The 16,729-nt window shown below is 45.7% G+C and overlaps 1 protein-coding gene across 30 annotated transcripts in view; it reads left to right on the top strand.

The window, feature by feature from the left end:
• AOPEP (aminopeptidase O (putative)) overlaps positions 1-16,729 on the top strand; it is a 302,298-nt gene that overhangs the window by 240,498 nt on the left and 45,071 nt on the right. For 3 of the 30 annotated variants that reach the window (XR_013758745.1, XM_079108834.1, XM_079108832.1), the window contains one exon: positions 10,570-10,796. The exons of 21 other annotated variants lie outside the window; for them this stretch is intronic. Coding sequence is in view for 3 of the 9 variants with exons in the window: in XM_079108834.1 (XP_078964960.1) it covers positions 10,570-10,626 (57 nt within the window). In the remaining 6 variants the exon portion in view is untranslated. Of the gene's footprint in view, positions 1-2; positions 4,856-10,569; positions 10,797-16,729 lie in introns of those variants that run through there. 6 more of the 30 variants (XR_013758746.1, XM_079108831.1, XR_013758748.1 and 3 more) reach the window with 5 other exon arrangements.

Below are 16,729 nucleotides of genomic sequence, written 5' to 3' on the forward strand. Positions count from 1 at the left end.
AGATAGTGAGGATTGCTGAAAACCCAGGTCAACCTAATCAGCCAGCATGTTTTGTTGAATTTGTTGTACGTGAGACCCTGTAAGAAGCTGCTGGAAAATACCAAGGAAACAAGATGTCATTTCTGGCTGTGGGAAGATAAAACACAATGTATCAAAGATCACCTAGAAATGGCATGTGATAAATAAATATAAGTCAGTGCAGCAGAAACTTGCTGGGAGTGTGCAAGGCGTTTTACCTGGGCTCTCTGCCCTGGAGTTTCCAGGCCCAGCCTTGTTTGGGTAATGCAACTGTTTGCACATGCAGTCTGCAGATTACAGTGGGAAATTGGGTAATTGAATTAGCCAAATCCATTTTAATGCTTTTACCTGATTTGTAAGCACAGATACGGGCTTGATTGATCTGTGTATAAATAGTGCTGGTGTTTCTATTTGAATATGTGATTTTTAAAAATAAATTCATCCATGTTTTGCAAGTGAGACTGGAACCTATCACAGAGATTCTGCTGACCCTTAGGAATCAGGATGATTTGGAAACCCAAGGAAGGCCATAAATGTATCCATAATTCTGTATATGACATGTTTCTTATCATATTCTGTGTTTAGACAATTTATTTACTAATTACATTTCATATCCACAGCAATCAAGTCCTGGGTAAGGAGTCAACTGCAGTGCACAAAAGGGAATAGAAAGCAGCCCTCAAAGGGTTGCGAGGTGAGAATCTGGAGGGGAAAGCAGAATCAGATAGATGAGTGCTGCAGGTGCAGATAGTGCCCTAGCGGCCAGGGCAGGAAGGGGGTCACGTCACTCTGAGCTGCTGTCGTCATCCACAGCCCTCGCTGAGCTGCGAGCAAGGGACAGATCCTCGTTCAGTTCATTCAGCTTTTCTTGTGTTGTAGCCTTGATGATATCATGATTTCAGGATTCAGATTGTCTTTATGAGCATGTAAACCACACTGAAGTTCATGTTCCTCTTCTCGTTACTGTAACGAGTGTAGGCTGCCTTGGCACTTGGGGACATAAGGTTTTCAGTCTATTCCACCGTCACGTGCCTTTTTCCCCCTTTCATTTTCATTGATTAGGTGTTCTGTTTTCTTCTAAACTTTTGGTTTCAAGTTTCAGGGTTTTTTCAGAGTTTTGGTCTCTCATGATTTTCGGATGTTCTGTCATTCAAAAAGCATCCCAGATGTTTTCAGAACCACAACCATAGCATGACCCCCCACCCTTTCAAACATCTTTTAAAAAGTAGTTATATACCCCTTTTATCTTTCTGTTGATTCAAAACAAATAGAAGTATAAACTTTTCCATGTCATTTAACATTTTACACACCTGCTTTTTTAGTTGTAGATGGACACAATACCTTTATTTTATTGATTGATTTTTATATGGTGCTGAGGATCAAACCCAGGGCTTCACACATGTGAGGCACTGAGCCACAAACCCAGCTCCCATTTTACAAATCAAGAAGTGCTAAAAAAAATTTTAAAAATAAAAAAGAAGTGGTGGTTTGCCAAAACTTGAGTTTTTAACTATATATCTGTGAAAATTCAGACATTTGTTTATGTCAAAGAAAGGAAATGTAGACAAGAGAATGGTAGTTATTTTATGTGGCCTCACTTCTATAACTGCAGGTCATAAAAGTCGTGTTAAAGTTTTAACTTTCTATGGCAATTTTCTGCTGCTAGTTTTAGAATGTCTCCATCACCAAAGAGTCCCTTGTGTCCATTTACAGGCAGTCCCCATTCCCATTCCCAGTTCCAGGCAGCTGCTGATCTGCTTTCTGACTCCACAGTTTGCCTTTTCTAGAAATTTCACATAAATTGAATCATACACAATTTAGTCTTTTGGATCTTGTTCTTTTGTGTAAAGCTCAGCAGTTTGCACATAGCAGTAGTTTATTCCTTTTTGTTATAAATATTATTTCATTGTGTGAATAGAATACATGTTGCTCATACATTTACTGGTATTAGATATTTGGATTTTTTGTTTTCTACTTTTGGCTGTTATGAATAATGCTTCTGTGAGCACTGGGTGTTATTGTCTTTGAGTCGACGTAAGTTTTCCTTTCTCAGGTGGATACCTAGGGCTGGAGTGGCTTGGCCCTGTGGCTTGTAGATTTGTGGCTACCTGGTAAATGTCCTCTACCCAAGTAGCCGCACCACCTTACGTTCCCACCTGAGTGTCAAAGCGTTCTAGTTTCTCCATCTCCTCATCAACACTTGGCATTTCCAGGCTTCGTTTTGTTGGCCATTCCAGTGGGTGTTATAGCTTACATCTTAATATTTAATGCTCCTGTATCTTGAGAGCATCTGAGGGTATCTAGGTACCCTGACAATGCTTTGGTCCTCCATTTCACAGGCCAGAAGGCTGTGGCCCTGCTGGTGGGAGTCTCAGTGTTCTTTCGGGGTCCCCCAGTGAGTCCCTGAATCTTGGACTCTTGCGGGGTTAGAGCAAGCTGCTTTTTCCTGACTCTCAGCTCCTGTGACTCAGAACCCTCTGTGCCCTGTAGCATCATAAGGTGTGGTTTCTTCCTCTTCTGGGAGTGGTCCGTTGTGCTTCTCCCTGGAATTGTGTCTGATGAAGTGTGTGTGTTTTCTGCAGAAGTGCTGGTGCCTTGGGGAGGTCTCCTCTACTCTGTCGTCACGCTCAGGCCAGCCAACCAGCCCCTGGGCTGACCCCACGCCTGTGCAGCCTGTAAAATGGGTCAGCACATGCCCCCTCAGAGCCTGGTGAGGCAAGGGGGCGCCTGGCCCTCACTGAGTACTCGATGCCTCCCGGGCGTGTCTTTGGGAGCTGACGAGTGTGGGGAGTACTGCCCCCGCTCTTCTCCTCCTCCAGGACAGTGGACAGGAAAACATTCTCAAATTTATTTATAGACTAAAACAAACAAAATCAGCCTTGGTTTCTTCCTGTAACTGTTCTTTGGTCACCAGCAAATATAGCAGTGGCAATTTTACAAGTTCCTATGTTTGACCCCATCTTTTGGTTTTATGAAAGAAAGTCAGTTGTGTTTCTCAGAGAAACTGTTATCATTTCCTTTGTGTCTCTCTTTAATTTGCCCTTGTAGTGGGACAAATTATCATTGTTTCTCTTCTAAGTTAGAAGTTCTTAAAGTATTTTTCAGGTTGATGAGATTTGTATTCTATCATACTTCCATTTTGGAATATTCCGTCATCATTTCGTGTACTCAGCAAATCATTTTGCTTTTTGATTTGATGTGAAGTTCTTCTCATGGGCTCTTGGAGCTTATGCAGACACTGGCCAAGGAAAGACTCTTAATCCCAGCCCTGACTCTTCCTGCATCGTCATTTTGCAGTTTCCTCCATAAGAGAAGGTTTGGACCTACTTGTTACCTTTTGGTAAATAGGGTTGCATTGTTCTAATTTATTCTATGACAGAAAGTGAACTCTAGTTTCTCTGAAATTATTGTTTTCTCTGTAGTGATTCCTGGTCGTGTTGGGTTTCTAGATGTTAGAGAAGACATGAGTGTTCTGGGCCTGTGGAATTCACATCTTGGCTTCAGACCACATCAGGAAGAACTGCAAAGTTGACACAGCCTCACCAAATAAAATTGCTACCAGCAAGAAGCTGTCCAAAATAACTGGAAGAACTGTCAGACAACTGGAGGAGTACGGTGGTGACTGAGCTATAAAAGCTGTGCGAGGTCTTAAGTACTTTCCTGTTAGAGGGACCATCACAGAAAAGTCAGCACCCGCAGTTTCAGCTGAGAGCCTTCCTTGCAGGCTGTACAGGACCAGGGTTGTATGAGTTGGGAAGGGCCTTTCAGGCTTATCCAGTTCAAACCCTCATTTTCCATGTGAAAACATGGCGGTCCTGAGGTTTTTGCTCACAGGCCACTGACTGGTGGGACCAGACCAGTGTCCACTGCCCCAGGTTTTGCTCTGTCTCCTGGGCCTGGCAATGGAGCAGCTTTGGGGTCCGGGTGAGGAGAAGCATGTCAAGCTGGCCTTGTGTTGAGAGTCAGACACTGAAGGAGGCAGGGGAAGAAGTCTGGGGACTCGAGGCGCACCTGTAGGACCTTTTCCGGTTCACTGAGGACCTCCCTCATTTTTGCTTGCGGAGGAGCATGCTGGTCAGACTGTGAGAGCTCAGACATTCCTGAGGGCAGGCAGGTACTGCTGCTGACACAGCTGGTGTCTCTAAGGGTCGACATGTTCAATTAGTGAATTGCACAGAGCACAGATTATTTGTAGGTTTTGTGATGTTTGTCACAGAGCAAGCAACTGTGACATAAAAATACTGTTTGTGTGTTTTAAATCAGACATGTGGCCAGATACCTAAACATTTATTTCAGACACAGTAGAGGCACTCTTCCAAGTGCCCTTTCATTGTCCGCGCAGGTGTGTTTGACATTTGTTACTGGTTTGTTCCTCTGATGCAAGCTGCTTTCCACAGTCATGCATAACCTGCCTTGATGTATGCAATTAAGAGTTAAGTGAATTTTTTTATAGTCTGACTTGGCTATTTGCTTATGGGCCAAATTAACCTCCAGTTACTGATAAAACTAATACTGAGTTTGGATCATGATGAGTTAGTCCCCAGAACCCTCTGGGCTACTGGAGGGCAAAGTATGAGGCTTAGGGGAAAAACTGCTTGTATCTTTTGTGCAGTGTAACTGGCAAGGGAACAGAGCAGGTAGGTACTGAGCTGATTCACACACACGGAAGACTTTCTCTCCCTCCTTCATCCCTCTCTGCCAGCAAAATGGAAGGTGCTAAGAAACGGGCGTCAGATGATATTCCTGCCCTCAGAATACTGGCACACTTGTGTCTTTATTAGAGATTAAGTCAGTGACTTGGTCAATAATAGCATTACCTTGGACAGCCAGATTATCGTGAGGCTGAAATATCTTCCAGCAGAGGATTAGTGATGCACCCTGTGTGTGTGTGTGTGTGTGTTGGGCGGGTGTGCTTGCAGGTGTGCCGGTGTAGGCACAGCACACACAATTTAACCTGCCTTCGGTCTCAGAGAACAGGGTTTGAGTGGAGTCCTGCAGCGTGGCCACCGACTTCCATCTTGGATCAGAGCTCCCGTGTCCTTTCCAGAGCTGGCACTGTTTGCCTCTGCCTGACTCACAGGCTGACCAGCGCCTTTGCTCCGAGACAGTTGCCCTGTGTGTAATGCAAAGTCACTGTCACTTGGAGCCAACCAGGGAGAGGCTCAGTGGAACAAGTAAAGGAGGAGCAAACCAGGCCCCCAGGCAGAAGGCGGAGCATGGCTGCCCTCTCCCCTTCATGGTCCCCTTGTTTGGAATTGTGTTGGAGCTCACAGTGATGAAGAAATCAGATTTGTTTCTCCAGAACTCTTACTCTTCCAGTTTTTATACGGGAGGAAAAAGGAGAATGAATAAGTGATTGATACAGATTTTGAACGTGTATTCATAAATTGTCAATTTTTAACTTTTCCTCAAACCTGTTTGAAGATCATGTGCTGTTAGAGAAGGGAGAGGTGTATTATAATTACATCAGGACTTTTGTGTTCTGTTACTTGTCTTCACATTGATCTTCTGGGCATCTGGAGGGTGAAGCATGTCATTTACATGAAGATTAAGAAGAAAGTAGTTGTATGGAATTCCTAGGCTTTTTCCTGTGAAAAACTTTGGAAAATTTTTATTTTTTTTTTTAAAGACAGTTCATTATAATGCATCTTACTGTCATTTTAGAAATAAGTCAATTAAAGTGAAGTAGCTGTTTTAACAAAAATTCAGTAAAAAGCGTTCACCTGTGAAAGACCTTTTGCTTCACAAGAAGTCCTCTGACTGCACCCTCTTTGCCAGAGTGTTGCTGACTGATTTGAAGGGGACACTCTTCTCCCCTTCCCACATGTGTGGTTTTCAGTAACTTCTCCCTCCTCAGAACTTTGGAGACTGCCCTACTGAAGCTGCAGGTCATCTGTGCTGTTAGAATGATATCAAAATCTAAAGTGCTTTTCTCCTCTTTATAGTCCTTAATGACATGGAACTGGTCATGAGACAGGCGATGGAAATTCCATCTTCACCCCTTCCTGCCTTCTACCTTGGACAATCTAGCCCTCGTCAGCCTTAGTTTCCTCGTTGGCAAGGTGCTGCCACTGGCTCATTGCTCACAGATGGGAGGGACTCCTGTTGTCACTGTTGAGCTTCTGTGCAGCACTTTCAGGCCTCAGAGTCATGTGTCTATGCTGTTATGGGCACAGAAGGAGCCTTGAGGATCAAGATGACTGACCAGGAACTGCAGCCACAGAAGAGTGGCCCTGAGGGAGCTATGTTTAGAGCCTCTGTGGGCCAGCTGGATGTCCCTAGGCCACAGTCCAGTCCCTTCTCAGCAGGTCCCAGCCGCAAGGTGCAAGGTGTAGGGGTCCATCTGTCCCAGGCTGACCTAGAAGCTGTCCTGGGATTGGAGGCAGTGTGCCCCGGGCAGATCCTCAGTTTCCACCAGGCTCCTTCCAACAGAGTTTTAATCAGTCATCAGTACTGCTGTGCTGATTTTGGTTGAGGCCTTAGCTCTTTTTACAGAAGTCTGATCATCCTAAACGTAAGTGCTTGGTGTCTTGGGCACTGAAGAATGCCAGGAAACCTTAAAAGCAAATGTGGAGCTATCCACGCCCATCCAGCCAGCAGCCAGAGGGCTTATCAGCTCCCTGTAGGCAACAAGTTCCCCGGGCGCTGACTTACTAACAGAAACCCACTTAGACACTGGAGAAATGGTCCAGTGTTGTCTCAGCTATGAGTAATGGCTTATGCATGATTTAAAAAGGCTTCTCAGAATGACCTTGCTTATGTAATCAAGGATCAATATTTTTTAGAAGTTTTTATAGGTAAGCCATAACATGACTTGATAATCAAACCTCATTTTCAAGCAGTTAAAAGGGCCATTGGACAAAGCCCAGTGGACTGACGCAGTCTTCCTAATTGCTGAGGATTGAAACTCCACATGCCCTCTCAGTTATGAGCCTGCTTGAATTTTTTATGGGGAAAGAAATTATTTTTTTATGTAGGATGATTTTCATGTCAAATGTCATATTAGCCAGCCAACTCTATCAGCTTAGGCAGGTTGCCACTTCTCCTCACCTGATCCCTAATTTTCCCAGTGAAGTGTACTTTAAATACAGAGTAAGGAATGAGTGGGAACGTGGGATGGGAATGGGGAATGAGTCATGAGAAAATGCCACCAGCCATTCTCATTAGTCCTTGGCATTCTTGGAATATTCTTACGTTGGTTGAGAGAGAGCAGCAGCTCAGCTGCAGGCCCAGGTACAGTGAGGGCCAGTGTGGAGCCTCTGGAACAGGCTTTGTTCTCTCCCAGGCAGTGGCTTCTCTGATGGCAGTGACTGAGGACTTGATTGGCCACAGCAGTTTCCAGGTGTGATGCTGGTGTGACCCTGTTGACTACTGCCTGCCCAAAAGATGGTGGCATCTGGGTGCCCTGGCCAGGGCACATTGCCCACCATGTCAGAGCATCTGAGCGGAGGGAGAATCTTGGTAGGCAGTTTTATTGCTTTTTTCTCAGAATAGAGGAAATACTCCAGGGGGTAGTGGGAGAGGAGGAGATAAGTATAGCACTTCCCATTTCCTGCCTGTTCCACTCTTTCCACAGCATTTCATTTTTCACGAGATGGATTCTAACAGCTTTGACTGAAGACAGTTCCATATCATTTCTCTCAGATGGGCCTTCCTATTGCTCACATGCTTTTTACTATGTTGTTTTTCCTGTTCTTTGGTTTCCAGAGTTGTAAGGTGGTCCTGAGATGCTCACCTTCTGCATGGGGCACAGGCACCCTGGCTTCTGGCTGGGACCCCCTGTGAGTAGATGGTAGGGGCAGTTGAGGAGTCCTGGCTGTGGACGGTCGAGAGCTCCAGAAACTGACTAGCTTGTCCTCGCTCACTGCCTTCATGACCTGTCTTCCCCGGGGCTGGTCTGTGCCCCTTCCAGCCTCCGTAAGTGAATACATCAGCCACGGCCACTGCACACGGGACCCAAAACTGCTGCTGTGTCCATAGCGGAGTGCTGGTGCCAACCTTCCCCTTGCCCCATGGAAGGGCTTCTTGATGAATCTGTATCCCAGAGCTGGTGCAGTGGCTGACAGGCCTCCCCGACAGAGCAGCTGTGAACTTAGTAGGTGCTTACAAAAGGTAATCGTCAGGAAAGAGAGGGAAAGGCCAGATAGGTTGTCCCAGGTCACCGTGCACACTTATACATTGATATTTTCGTTGTGTGTAATTAGTAAGCTGGTATTGATTCTAACAAGTAAAACCTAATATTGAGGTCTGGGAGGTAAAGGATTTGGGCTAGATTTTAGGTTACGTGAGCTAAACATAAAAATTTCACTAGTTTCTCAATTGCTAATGTTCAGAGCATCTGTTGGCATCTTTGGCCTAGGTGTCCTGCCCATTCCCATTGCAGAAGTCCTGTATTTATAGCACAGTGGTCGTGATCATTAGTGGGCTCTGCCTGTTCCCAGGCCCCAGCACTGCCCCCATCGGCAGGACTCAGTAATAACTAAGCTCTGCCTGGTTATAGTCTAACAGGGCTGTGACCCGGGTTGAACTCTGAAATGAGGAAGAGCAGATTCATTTGCTCCCCTGCCTGTCTCCCTCTCCCCTGCGCTCCTTTATTATCTTTCAGAGGAAATCGAATAGCAGAATTCTGCATTCTCATAATGCTGATGGACTGAGGTCATCTTTTCCACTCTGAAGTCAGGAGAGGCACACCCAAAACACAGTTTTTGCTTTTTTTTTTTCTTTTTGGTACTGGGACTCTAACCCAGGGGTGCTTTACCAATGGGCTGTATTCCCAGCTCTTTTTATTTTTTAAGTCAGAGTCTCGCTAAGTTGCTGAGGCTGGCCTTGAATTTGTGATCCTCCCATCTCTGCCTCCCAAGTTGCTGGGGTTGCAAGTGTGCCACCACACCCAGCTTAAAACACAGTTTTGACACTTCATGACTGCCCAGGTCTTCAGTCATAGGGTGTATGTGTGTCTATATATGTTTTGGAAACTTAGAGATATAATTTACATAAACAGTTCAATGATTTTTAGTAAATTAACTGAGTTGCACCACCATCAACCCAACTCAGTTTTAGAATATTCCTGTCATCCAAGAAAAATTCCTAGTGCCCATTTAGTACTCACTCCCCATTTGTTTCCCTCTCCCCAGCCCCAGGAAGGATTTGTAGATTTGCATTTTCTGAACATTTCCTGTCAATGGATTCATACAATATTTGGTTTTACGTACTCTCTTTCACTTAGCATGTTTGTAAGGTTCATCCATATTGTAATGTATTTCAGTAGTTGGTTCCTTTTTATCCCTGAGTAGTATTCCATTGTATGGATATACCACATTTTGTCTAGCTGTTTACCAATTGACACACATTTGGATCATTTCCTGCTTAAGGCTGTCATGAATAATGCTGCTAGGAGACCCATACACATTTTTGTATGGACATGTGTTTTCAGTTCTTTGGTATATTCCTAGGAGTCAAAAGTAAATGTAATGATTTAAAAAATCTCCACATTGTTTTTCAGAATGGAAAATACTACGTTCCCACCAGTGATGTATGACTGTTCAAGTTTCTCTACATCTTTGCCATAGGCTATGATTAAGAAATAACCTTAGTTTCCCTCTTGTTTTATATTTTTAGAGACAGTAGAAAGCTAGGAGCTATTTCTAAGCTTTTTGAATTTTTCAAATATTGTTAACAGGTTAACTAAAATTGTAGTCTTTGCTGCCCTACCCTCAAATCTGACTTCTCCCACCATTCATGCACTCAGTAGTTTGCCTGAATTCAATTTAGTTACATTGTTTCTTTTGGACTTGATAGAAAGTGTGGAGAGTGTGTGTATGTGATAATTATTGTCTAAATATTTAATTAACTTACACTGAGAAAAAGGATTTTTTTTGTTGTTGTTTTTCCTGGGATTCAAACCAGTGTTTTTCAGTTTATATTCTCGATTGTACACATTGATATAATATATGGCAGACACACATGTCTGTAAAGAGCCATGGTTTATGATGGTTTAGATAATTAGTGTCTAACTTTTAAGGATGCTTTATTCAAAATGCATTTTGACGTGGGTGTGTCAGTGACGGAGGGTGCTCCCGGAGTGTGTGGGTGGGGTCCTGGGGCAGGTGCCTGTGGCATTCAGCACATCCTTGCAGGCTGGAGAATTCTGGCACCTTCTCTACAGTCTTAAGCCCCTGCTGCAGCTGTACAGGTGAGCGATGCACAGTATTTGGACTTAGAACCTGTTTTATACGCACAATTTTAATATTTACCAAGGTTTCTAGGAATGTGACTACCAGGTAAATCTGGGAAGATTTGTGGTGTTGAATTTTTTTAAGAATACTTGCTATTTTAGCAAAGCTGCGCAGCACTGGGGTACTGTGGTGGCATCTGAGAGACCACATGGCGTCTCTGCTGTGGCTTGTGTCGTAGCAGCTTGGTGTTTGCAGTGATTCTCCTGCACGCCCACCCCCTTGTGTCTTGGAGGGTACTCATGCTTCTGGGTGTCGGCTTGGAAATCCATATGAACGCATCACAACCCACTTTCTGTTTAATTTTCCTTTGTTATAGATGAGGCATTTTGCCAAGTCCTCGCTACCGCCGTGTGTGTACCAGAGTGTGGCATAGGTTACCTGAGAATCTCATCTCGGGATAGATTTAAGAGTGAGGCACTGTTTCTGAACCGTGAGAGCTGCTGGCTCCTGGTTCCCACAGGTTTGGGGCATGCGTTACTGGAATGCAACGTTCGTGTGTAGGTGGAAGGAGCGACAGAGTTGACGGGAGGCAACAGCAGACCTGGACTCTTTGCAGGAGCAAAACCTCCAGGCTGCTAGGGGGCAGCCTCTAAGTTGACTCTAGTATTCCCTAGGACTTGGGCATCCTCTCCTTCACCATGAAGTCTCTCAGTGGAAAACCAGGGCCGTGAAGAGGCCTGGCACACGTTTCTGAGAAGAGAGATACCCGGAAGTCTTACGGCAGAGATGCGAAGGAAGAATCAGCCTGTTGGGCCCCATGGTGACATTCCCAGTTCCTGTGGGCATGGCATAGATGCGGATGGCCTCCATTGTCCTGGCCTTTGCCCTTTTGCCTGCCAGAGCCCCTGATGAGGAACTGCGCTCCAGAGCCTGTGTCTTCCCGGGTGGAGCTGCCTGGAACCCACTTTTGTGCGTGCTGCATGTCCCTCTCCTCGCCTTGGATTCCTGCCATTTGATGCCATGCCAGTCACTCCATCATCCCTGGAATTTGGAGCCATTGTGTTTTACTAGCTGTTAATGATTTCAGCACTGATGGAAGGAAGGTGGTGGGTTTTCCAATAATTAATGTTTTCCTTCTTCCTTTGTTATTGGTATTTTGGGCATTTGGTTTGGTTTGGTTTTAGGTTTGTTCGTGTGTTGTGTGTACCAGGGATTGAACATGGGGGCATTAACCACTGAGACACATCCCCAGCCTTTTTAATATTTTGAGACAGGCTCTTACTAAATTGCTGAGGCTGGGTTTGAATTCGCAATCCTCCTACCTCAGCCTCCCAAGCCACTGGGATTACAGGTCTGCGCCACCTCATTTCATAGTGTTAACTGTAAGTACTGCCTCCAGCAGCTCATCAGGGACTCATGGAGGGGGAAGAAGTGAATTCAGCCATATCATGAAGGCTCCTGAGAAATATTTACTTTAGGGTAGGAGTCAGAAGTTTGTTTTAATTTAGTTAATGTAGTATAACCAAGTCCATTAATGATACAGAAACTTGACTTTCCACCAGCCTTTGTGAGCCCCTGGGGAGCGCCAAGGGACAGCACAGTGATCTGCTCTCCCGCACTTGTCCTGGAAGCCAGGGTGGCAGTGGTTGCCGGAGGCCCGGGATTCCAGCTCCCGTTGCTCAGGGTGTTGAAGCTGAGTCAGTGCTAAGTGACCGCTGTAGCCGCGCTGCACTCCTAGTTTCTGCATGAAGTAGCTCACCTTTGCTTTCTGGTGCGATGCCTTTCCTATATTTTTAAATTTCAGTTCAGCTTGTAGTTTCAATGAGACCAAACTAAGATAAGAAATTTTACGCACGCGCGCGCGCGTGTGTGTGTGTGTGTGTGTGTGTGTGTGTGAGAGAGAGAGAGAGAGAGAAAGAGAGAGAGAGAGCGAGCGAGCAAGCACACATCAAGGTAGTTCTTTCTGATAGAGTGAATAAGGGGATTTTTAAAAAGAAATTTTTTAATTACTGGTAATTCAGTCATTTAGAAAGTTATTTTCTCTTGATATTTTGGTATTCCTCCTCTAAGTCTTTCAGGGAAATTAATTATTTGAAAAGAATTATAGTATGTTTTGTATTTGTGACGTCTACTTTGTGGCATCAGGATCATTCAGCCAATTTTTTATTTTTAAATTAATTGAATTCTATTCTTTTTGGAATTCTGCTTTATGGACAGACTTATTCTGTACCTTTCATAAAAAGTAACTTGATTGACTAAAAATACTGGAATCCAGTACTTCACTACAGGTGGAGTCCTGGGGACATGTAGACCTTAACTGAGTCCACTTGAAAACAGCCCGGAACAGCTTAGAACGCATTGTGAACGCATGGCCCCTGAGTCATGACCAGATTGGCGGATGGAGAGGGGTCCGATGGATTCTTCCTTTTGCCTTTGACTTTCCATGTGTGACCCTCGGTGTCCAAAGTGGCAGTAGTTGCTCTGTGTTTCCTCTTTCTCTCTGAATATGAGTTAAACTGACAGCTGCTCTAAGATCTGAGGGGATGCCACCAACTCACCCTCGTGATGGGTGTGTTTAGTTATAATGTAGAAATTCTGGAGGGTGAGCCCTTGATCAGCAATTAACTGCAGGACTATTTCTGTTTTACTTTGAGGGTTACTGAAATGGATACTCCCTTCTTATTTCTAAGAAATAGGCAGTTACACAGTCGTCCCTACTTTCTGGCTTTTATTAAAATGCAAATAGCCTGGACTTCAAAGTATTATAATTGAATCCTGATACTTCACCTCTTTTCTGGTACTTGTCCCTTATTATCTGACCTGGCTAGCCTTTCTGACAGTCTTGCCGAGTTCTGAAACACCCCTTGAGTAGGCTTGATCCAGGGCTAGCGGGAAGTCTGGTCTTGGCAGTGCTGGGGTGCATGAGCACACCCCCAGCCTGTGGGGGTGTGTTAGCAACACAAAGTCCAAGTGAAGTACCAATCTGTGGGGTGCATTATTTTTGCAATTAGTAGATTTCACAGCGTTTACCTATATGTGCTGAGCGAACAAAGTCAGTGAATCCATCTTTGCTCTTTTTACTTTAAAAATAATGTCCTGGAGCATTAGCAGTCTCTCTCCTCTCCCAGACATTCAAGAGTGGAACATTCTGGTTGAGCCCGCCTCACATTACCCAGAGTGCCAGTCCATGACATCATCTAGATCTTCTTCTTAGCATGAGAGGAAACTGAGTCCTCCAGCAGCGTTTTATAGATTCCTGACCACAGTGCTGCCCTCTGTCAGACCACGAGAGCCCAGCTCTGTGCGGACACCCTGGCAGTGGCTGCTGGTGGGGTGTGAGTTCACAGCTGCGCTCTGTCAAGATGAAAGGGGGCCGAGGGTTCACTTCGTAAAGAACCAGTAAATTGCTAGGACTCACCTGTGCACACCAGGGTGGGGGGGGTACATGAGCTTCATGAACTGTGGCTGGGACATATGTCATTTTATGTTCGCTTTTGCAAGAAATGTGTCCCGATTCCAACAGTGAACACAATCTTCCACCATCTTTGACTTGCCCCAGCTGTCTGAGGATTAGCCCATTTGTGGACCCTGGGCAGCAGCTGAGGGGCTTTGATGTTGCAGAGCCCCGGCCCCTTCTTTTGATTACATGTGTTTCTTTTCTAGTGCGTGCGGGGGTGTGGGTGAGTTGCCTGGTCCCCCGTAGCCTTTTGTGCTGTGTGGTTCCCCCGTCCTGTTACAGTAACCATAACATGGAAGGGAGCACTATCAGAAGACCACATCCCAGCAATCAGACCAACGTGGGCCCAGAAACACTCCGCATGACTCGGAGTGGGCCTGGAAACACTGTGCCCCGTGTGTACTCTGGCCCTGACCAGCCATGGCCGTCCGCTCCTGGTAGCACGCCCTTCCTCTGAGCGCACCTCCTGGGCTGGGTGCTAGGGCAGGGCAGGTGCTCCATGGGCACCAGGAGCTGTTGCAGCTCAGGCAGCTGGTCAGACCTCATGTCACCTGGCAGAGGTCAGTCCCACCTCCCAGGGGCGCGACATGCGTACTGCAGCCCTGTTGTTCAGCTGCGCCTCTCAGTCCTGCTCCACGAGTACCTTCTGCCTTTCAGGGATGTTACTGAAACAGGAGCCTTGGGGTGAACTCTGGAGTTGGTTTCTTCTGCCTGATGGTGCGCAGGGAAGGATGGTCACGGTCACTGCCAGAGCGTCTTTTACCTGGGACATCCAGTGGGACTGGTCAGAGAATGTGTCCCTGAAGAGCCAGTGCTCTCGCAGCTGACAGTGTGCTCAGACCAGGGTAGGCTCCTGGGCACAGGACCTCATGTGAACCCAGTTCAGTAGTAACAGAGATGGGTTTATAACTAGCAGGTGTTAGGTGTTAGGAATAGTCACCCAGACACACAGGAGAATGCACAGCTGAGTCAAGTAGAGCCAGGGCGACTTAAAGTTATTCCCGCTTCTGTGTTTTTTGATAGAACAGCCTTGTTGCTGATTTCGTAGGATGTACTGTCCTTAAAGATCACCCAAAGTCTTCAGTGACTCTGTGTATGTGCATCAGTGTGCACAGCTGGACCGAGGATTTTCCCAATTCTGTGCCAAGTGCTAGAATGTGAGAGTTCATTTTAGAACTGCTGTTTTTAGGGTAACCATGTACCTTCCAAAGAGAGTTCCCTTGAAAATGGTACAGTTGGAGGCACACCTGACTGGGCGGCGAAGGCGCCTGCAACTTCAGCCAGCACCGATGGCTAAGAATAGCTCCTCTGTGGGTGCTGTTAATCTCCGGGCAGTTCTTCACCACTAGGTCATGGAACCCAGAGGCTGGCAAGACTGAGGTAAGCCTGGCATGTCCTTGCTTCACCTCTCCTCTTGAGACTTTTGTTCCTCCTCCTGGTGCTGGCCGTCTTCCCTCCATGTCCATTCAGAGGCCTCACCCCTCAGTGCCCACAGTGCCTTCTGCGCTCACACAGTGACCCCTTCTTTCCAGCAACGTCGACTCCTCCCTGCCCCTCTCTGTCATGTGCCTACCTTTCTTTGACGGGTGATGTGACAGACCAGTAGAATTGAAAGGCTTGTGACTCTGTGGTCCTCTTCTCAGTGATTCCTCCTGTTAAGAGAGGGACCCAGGAGGTACAATTGCCAGGCCAAAGCTTCCCCTTCCTAACGATGAAACATTAGGTTAAGTGTGTGACACCACAGTGAACGATAGACTTACCCTGCTTAATGTGCCTTTCACCAGAAAGGTCACGTGGGAAGTTTTTGACATTTAGAAATATGACCTTTAAGTTGAATCTTCAGCAGGACTCAGCAAATCACAATACAGTTTTTGTATTTACTTTATTTAGGGACATTAGACATGGAAGTAGAGTATGAAATTCAGAATGATTCTATGTAGAGGAAATAGCAAAAATAAAATTGCATATTCAGAAGTTAAATGCCAGAAATTCCATGTGCGAGCACTTAAATTTGGCAGTATGGTAAACAGACATTTACAATATCAGATTACATTATTGGCTTAATCCAGAGGGATTTAAGTATTGTATGTTGCTCACTGTCCCTGTTTTGCTGTTAGCTCTTCGTGAAGCCATTGAAAACGAGAGAGTTGCTTTCTGAGTGACATGTTGAGGACATGTCCCTCTTTGTGTTCTGTTGGAAGTTGGCTATGAGTCCCAACAGACCTGTTGCCTTGTTCTCCAGGACATGGGTGAGAGCAGGGAAATTTCCAGTTACATCTGAAACATAAGCATGTTCTCATTTCTTGTTCAAAACCAACATGTAACAAGTGGTTGTCTCGACTTTATTTTTATTATAATTTTAGATAGTAGCTAGCTATCTTTATAAAGGGGATCCTTGACAAGAGAAGAGAGATTCAGACGTTTGTTAAAACTCCCCGCCCCATTTTCTCGTCCCTAGCCCTGCAGGTCCATGTGGTAGAGTAGCATCACGATTCCAAAGGACATTGCAAACTGTCAAGTACAGATCGAGTCCCAGTACAGTCAGGTAGAGAATTTACGCCCTGCTCCTTAACACTGGGAGAGCTGGGTGGAGCAGTTGGGAAGTAGATGAAGGTCATTTTCAAACTGGACTCGTACGTTCATTCGCTCTTCCGGCTCCTCAGGCCTCATATGGCTGCAGGCCTACAGGTTCAGAAGCTGTAAATGCCCCCGTCTTCAAGGGGAGGTGTGGGCAGTGGCGCTAGATTCTGTTCAGCTGGCAGTCTCAGGTTGGACTAAGCCACCCTGTGAGAACACAGAGGCTCTTGTGATTATAATGAGGACCTCAGAGGGGACAGGGCGAGGATGGCCTTGCTGGCACTTTGAGGCTGGACTCGATCGCTTGTTAGGATTTTTAATGTTTTAATGTTTTTAATGAAGGGAAGGAGTGGCAGTACATATGTACACCTTGCACTTTGCTTAGGAAAGAGGAACAATATTTTCTTCTTAGGAAGGAAAACATTGTTTGCATTAGTCACACACTACCTCCCTCCTGAAGGTCAGCATGTGTGAAAGGCTGCCCCCGTCATGTACCCTGTCC

Source organism: Sciurus vulgaris (genome assembly GCF_902686455.1).
Source record: "Sciurus vulgaris genome assembly, chromosome: 13".
NCBI classification, from domain to species: domain Eukaryota; kingdom Metazoa; phylum Chordata; class Mammalia; order Rodentia; family Sciuridae; genus Sciurus; species Sciurus vulgaris.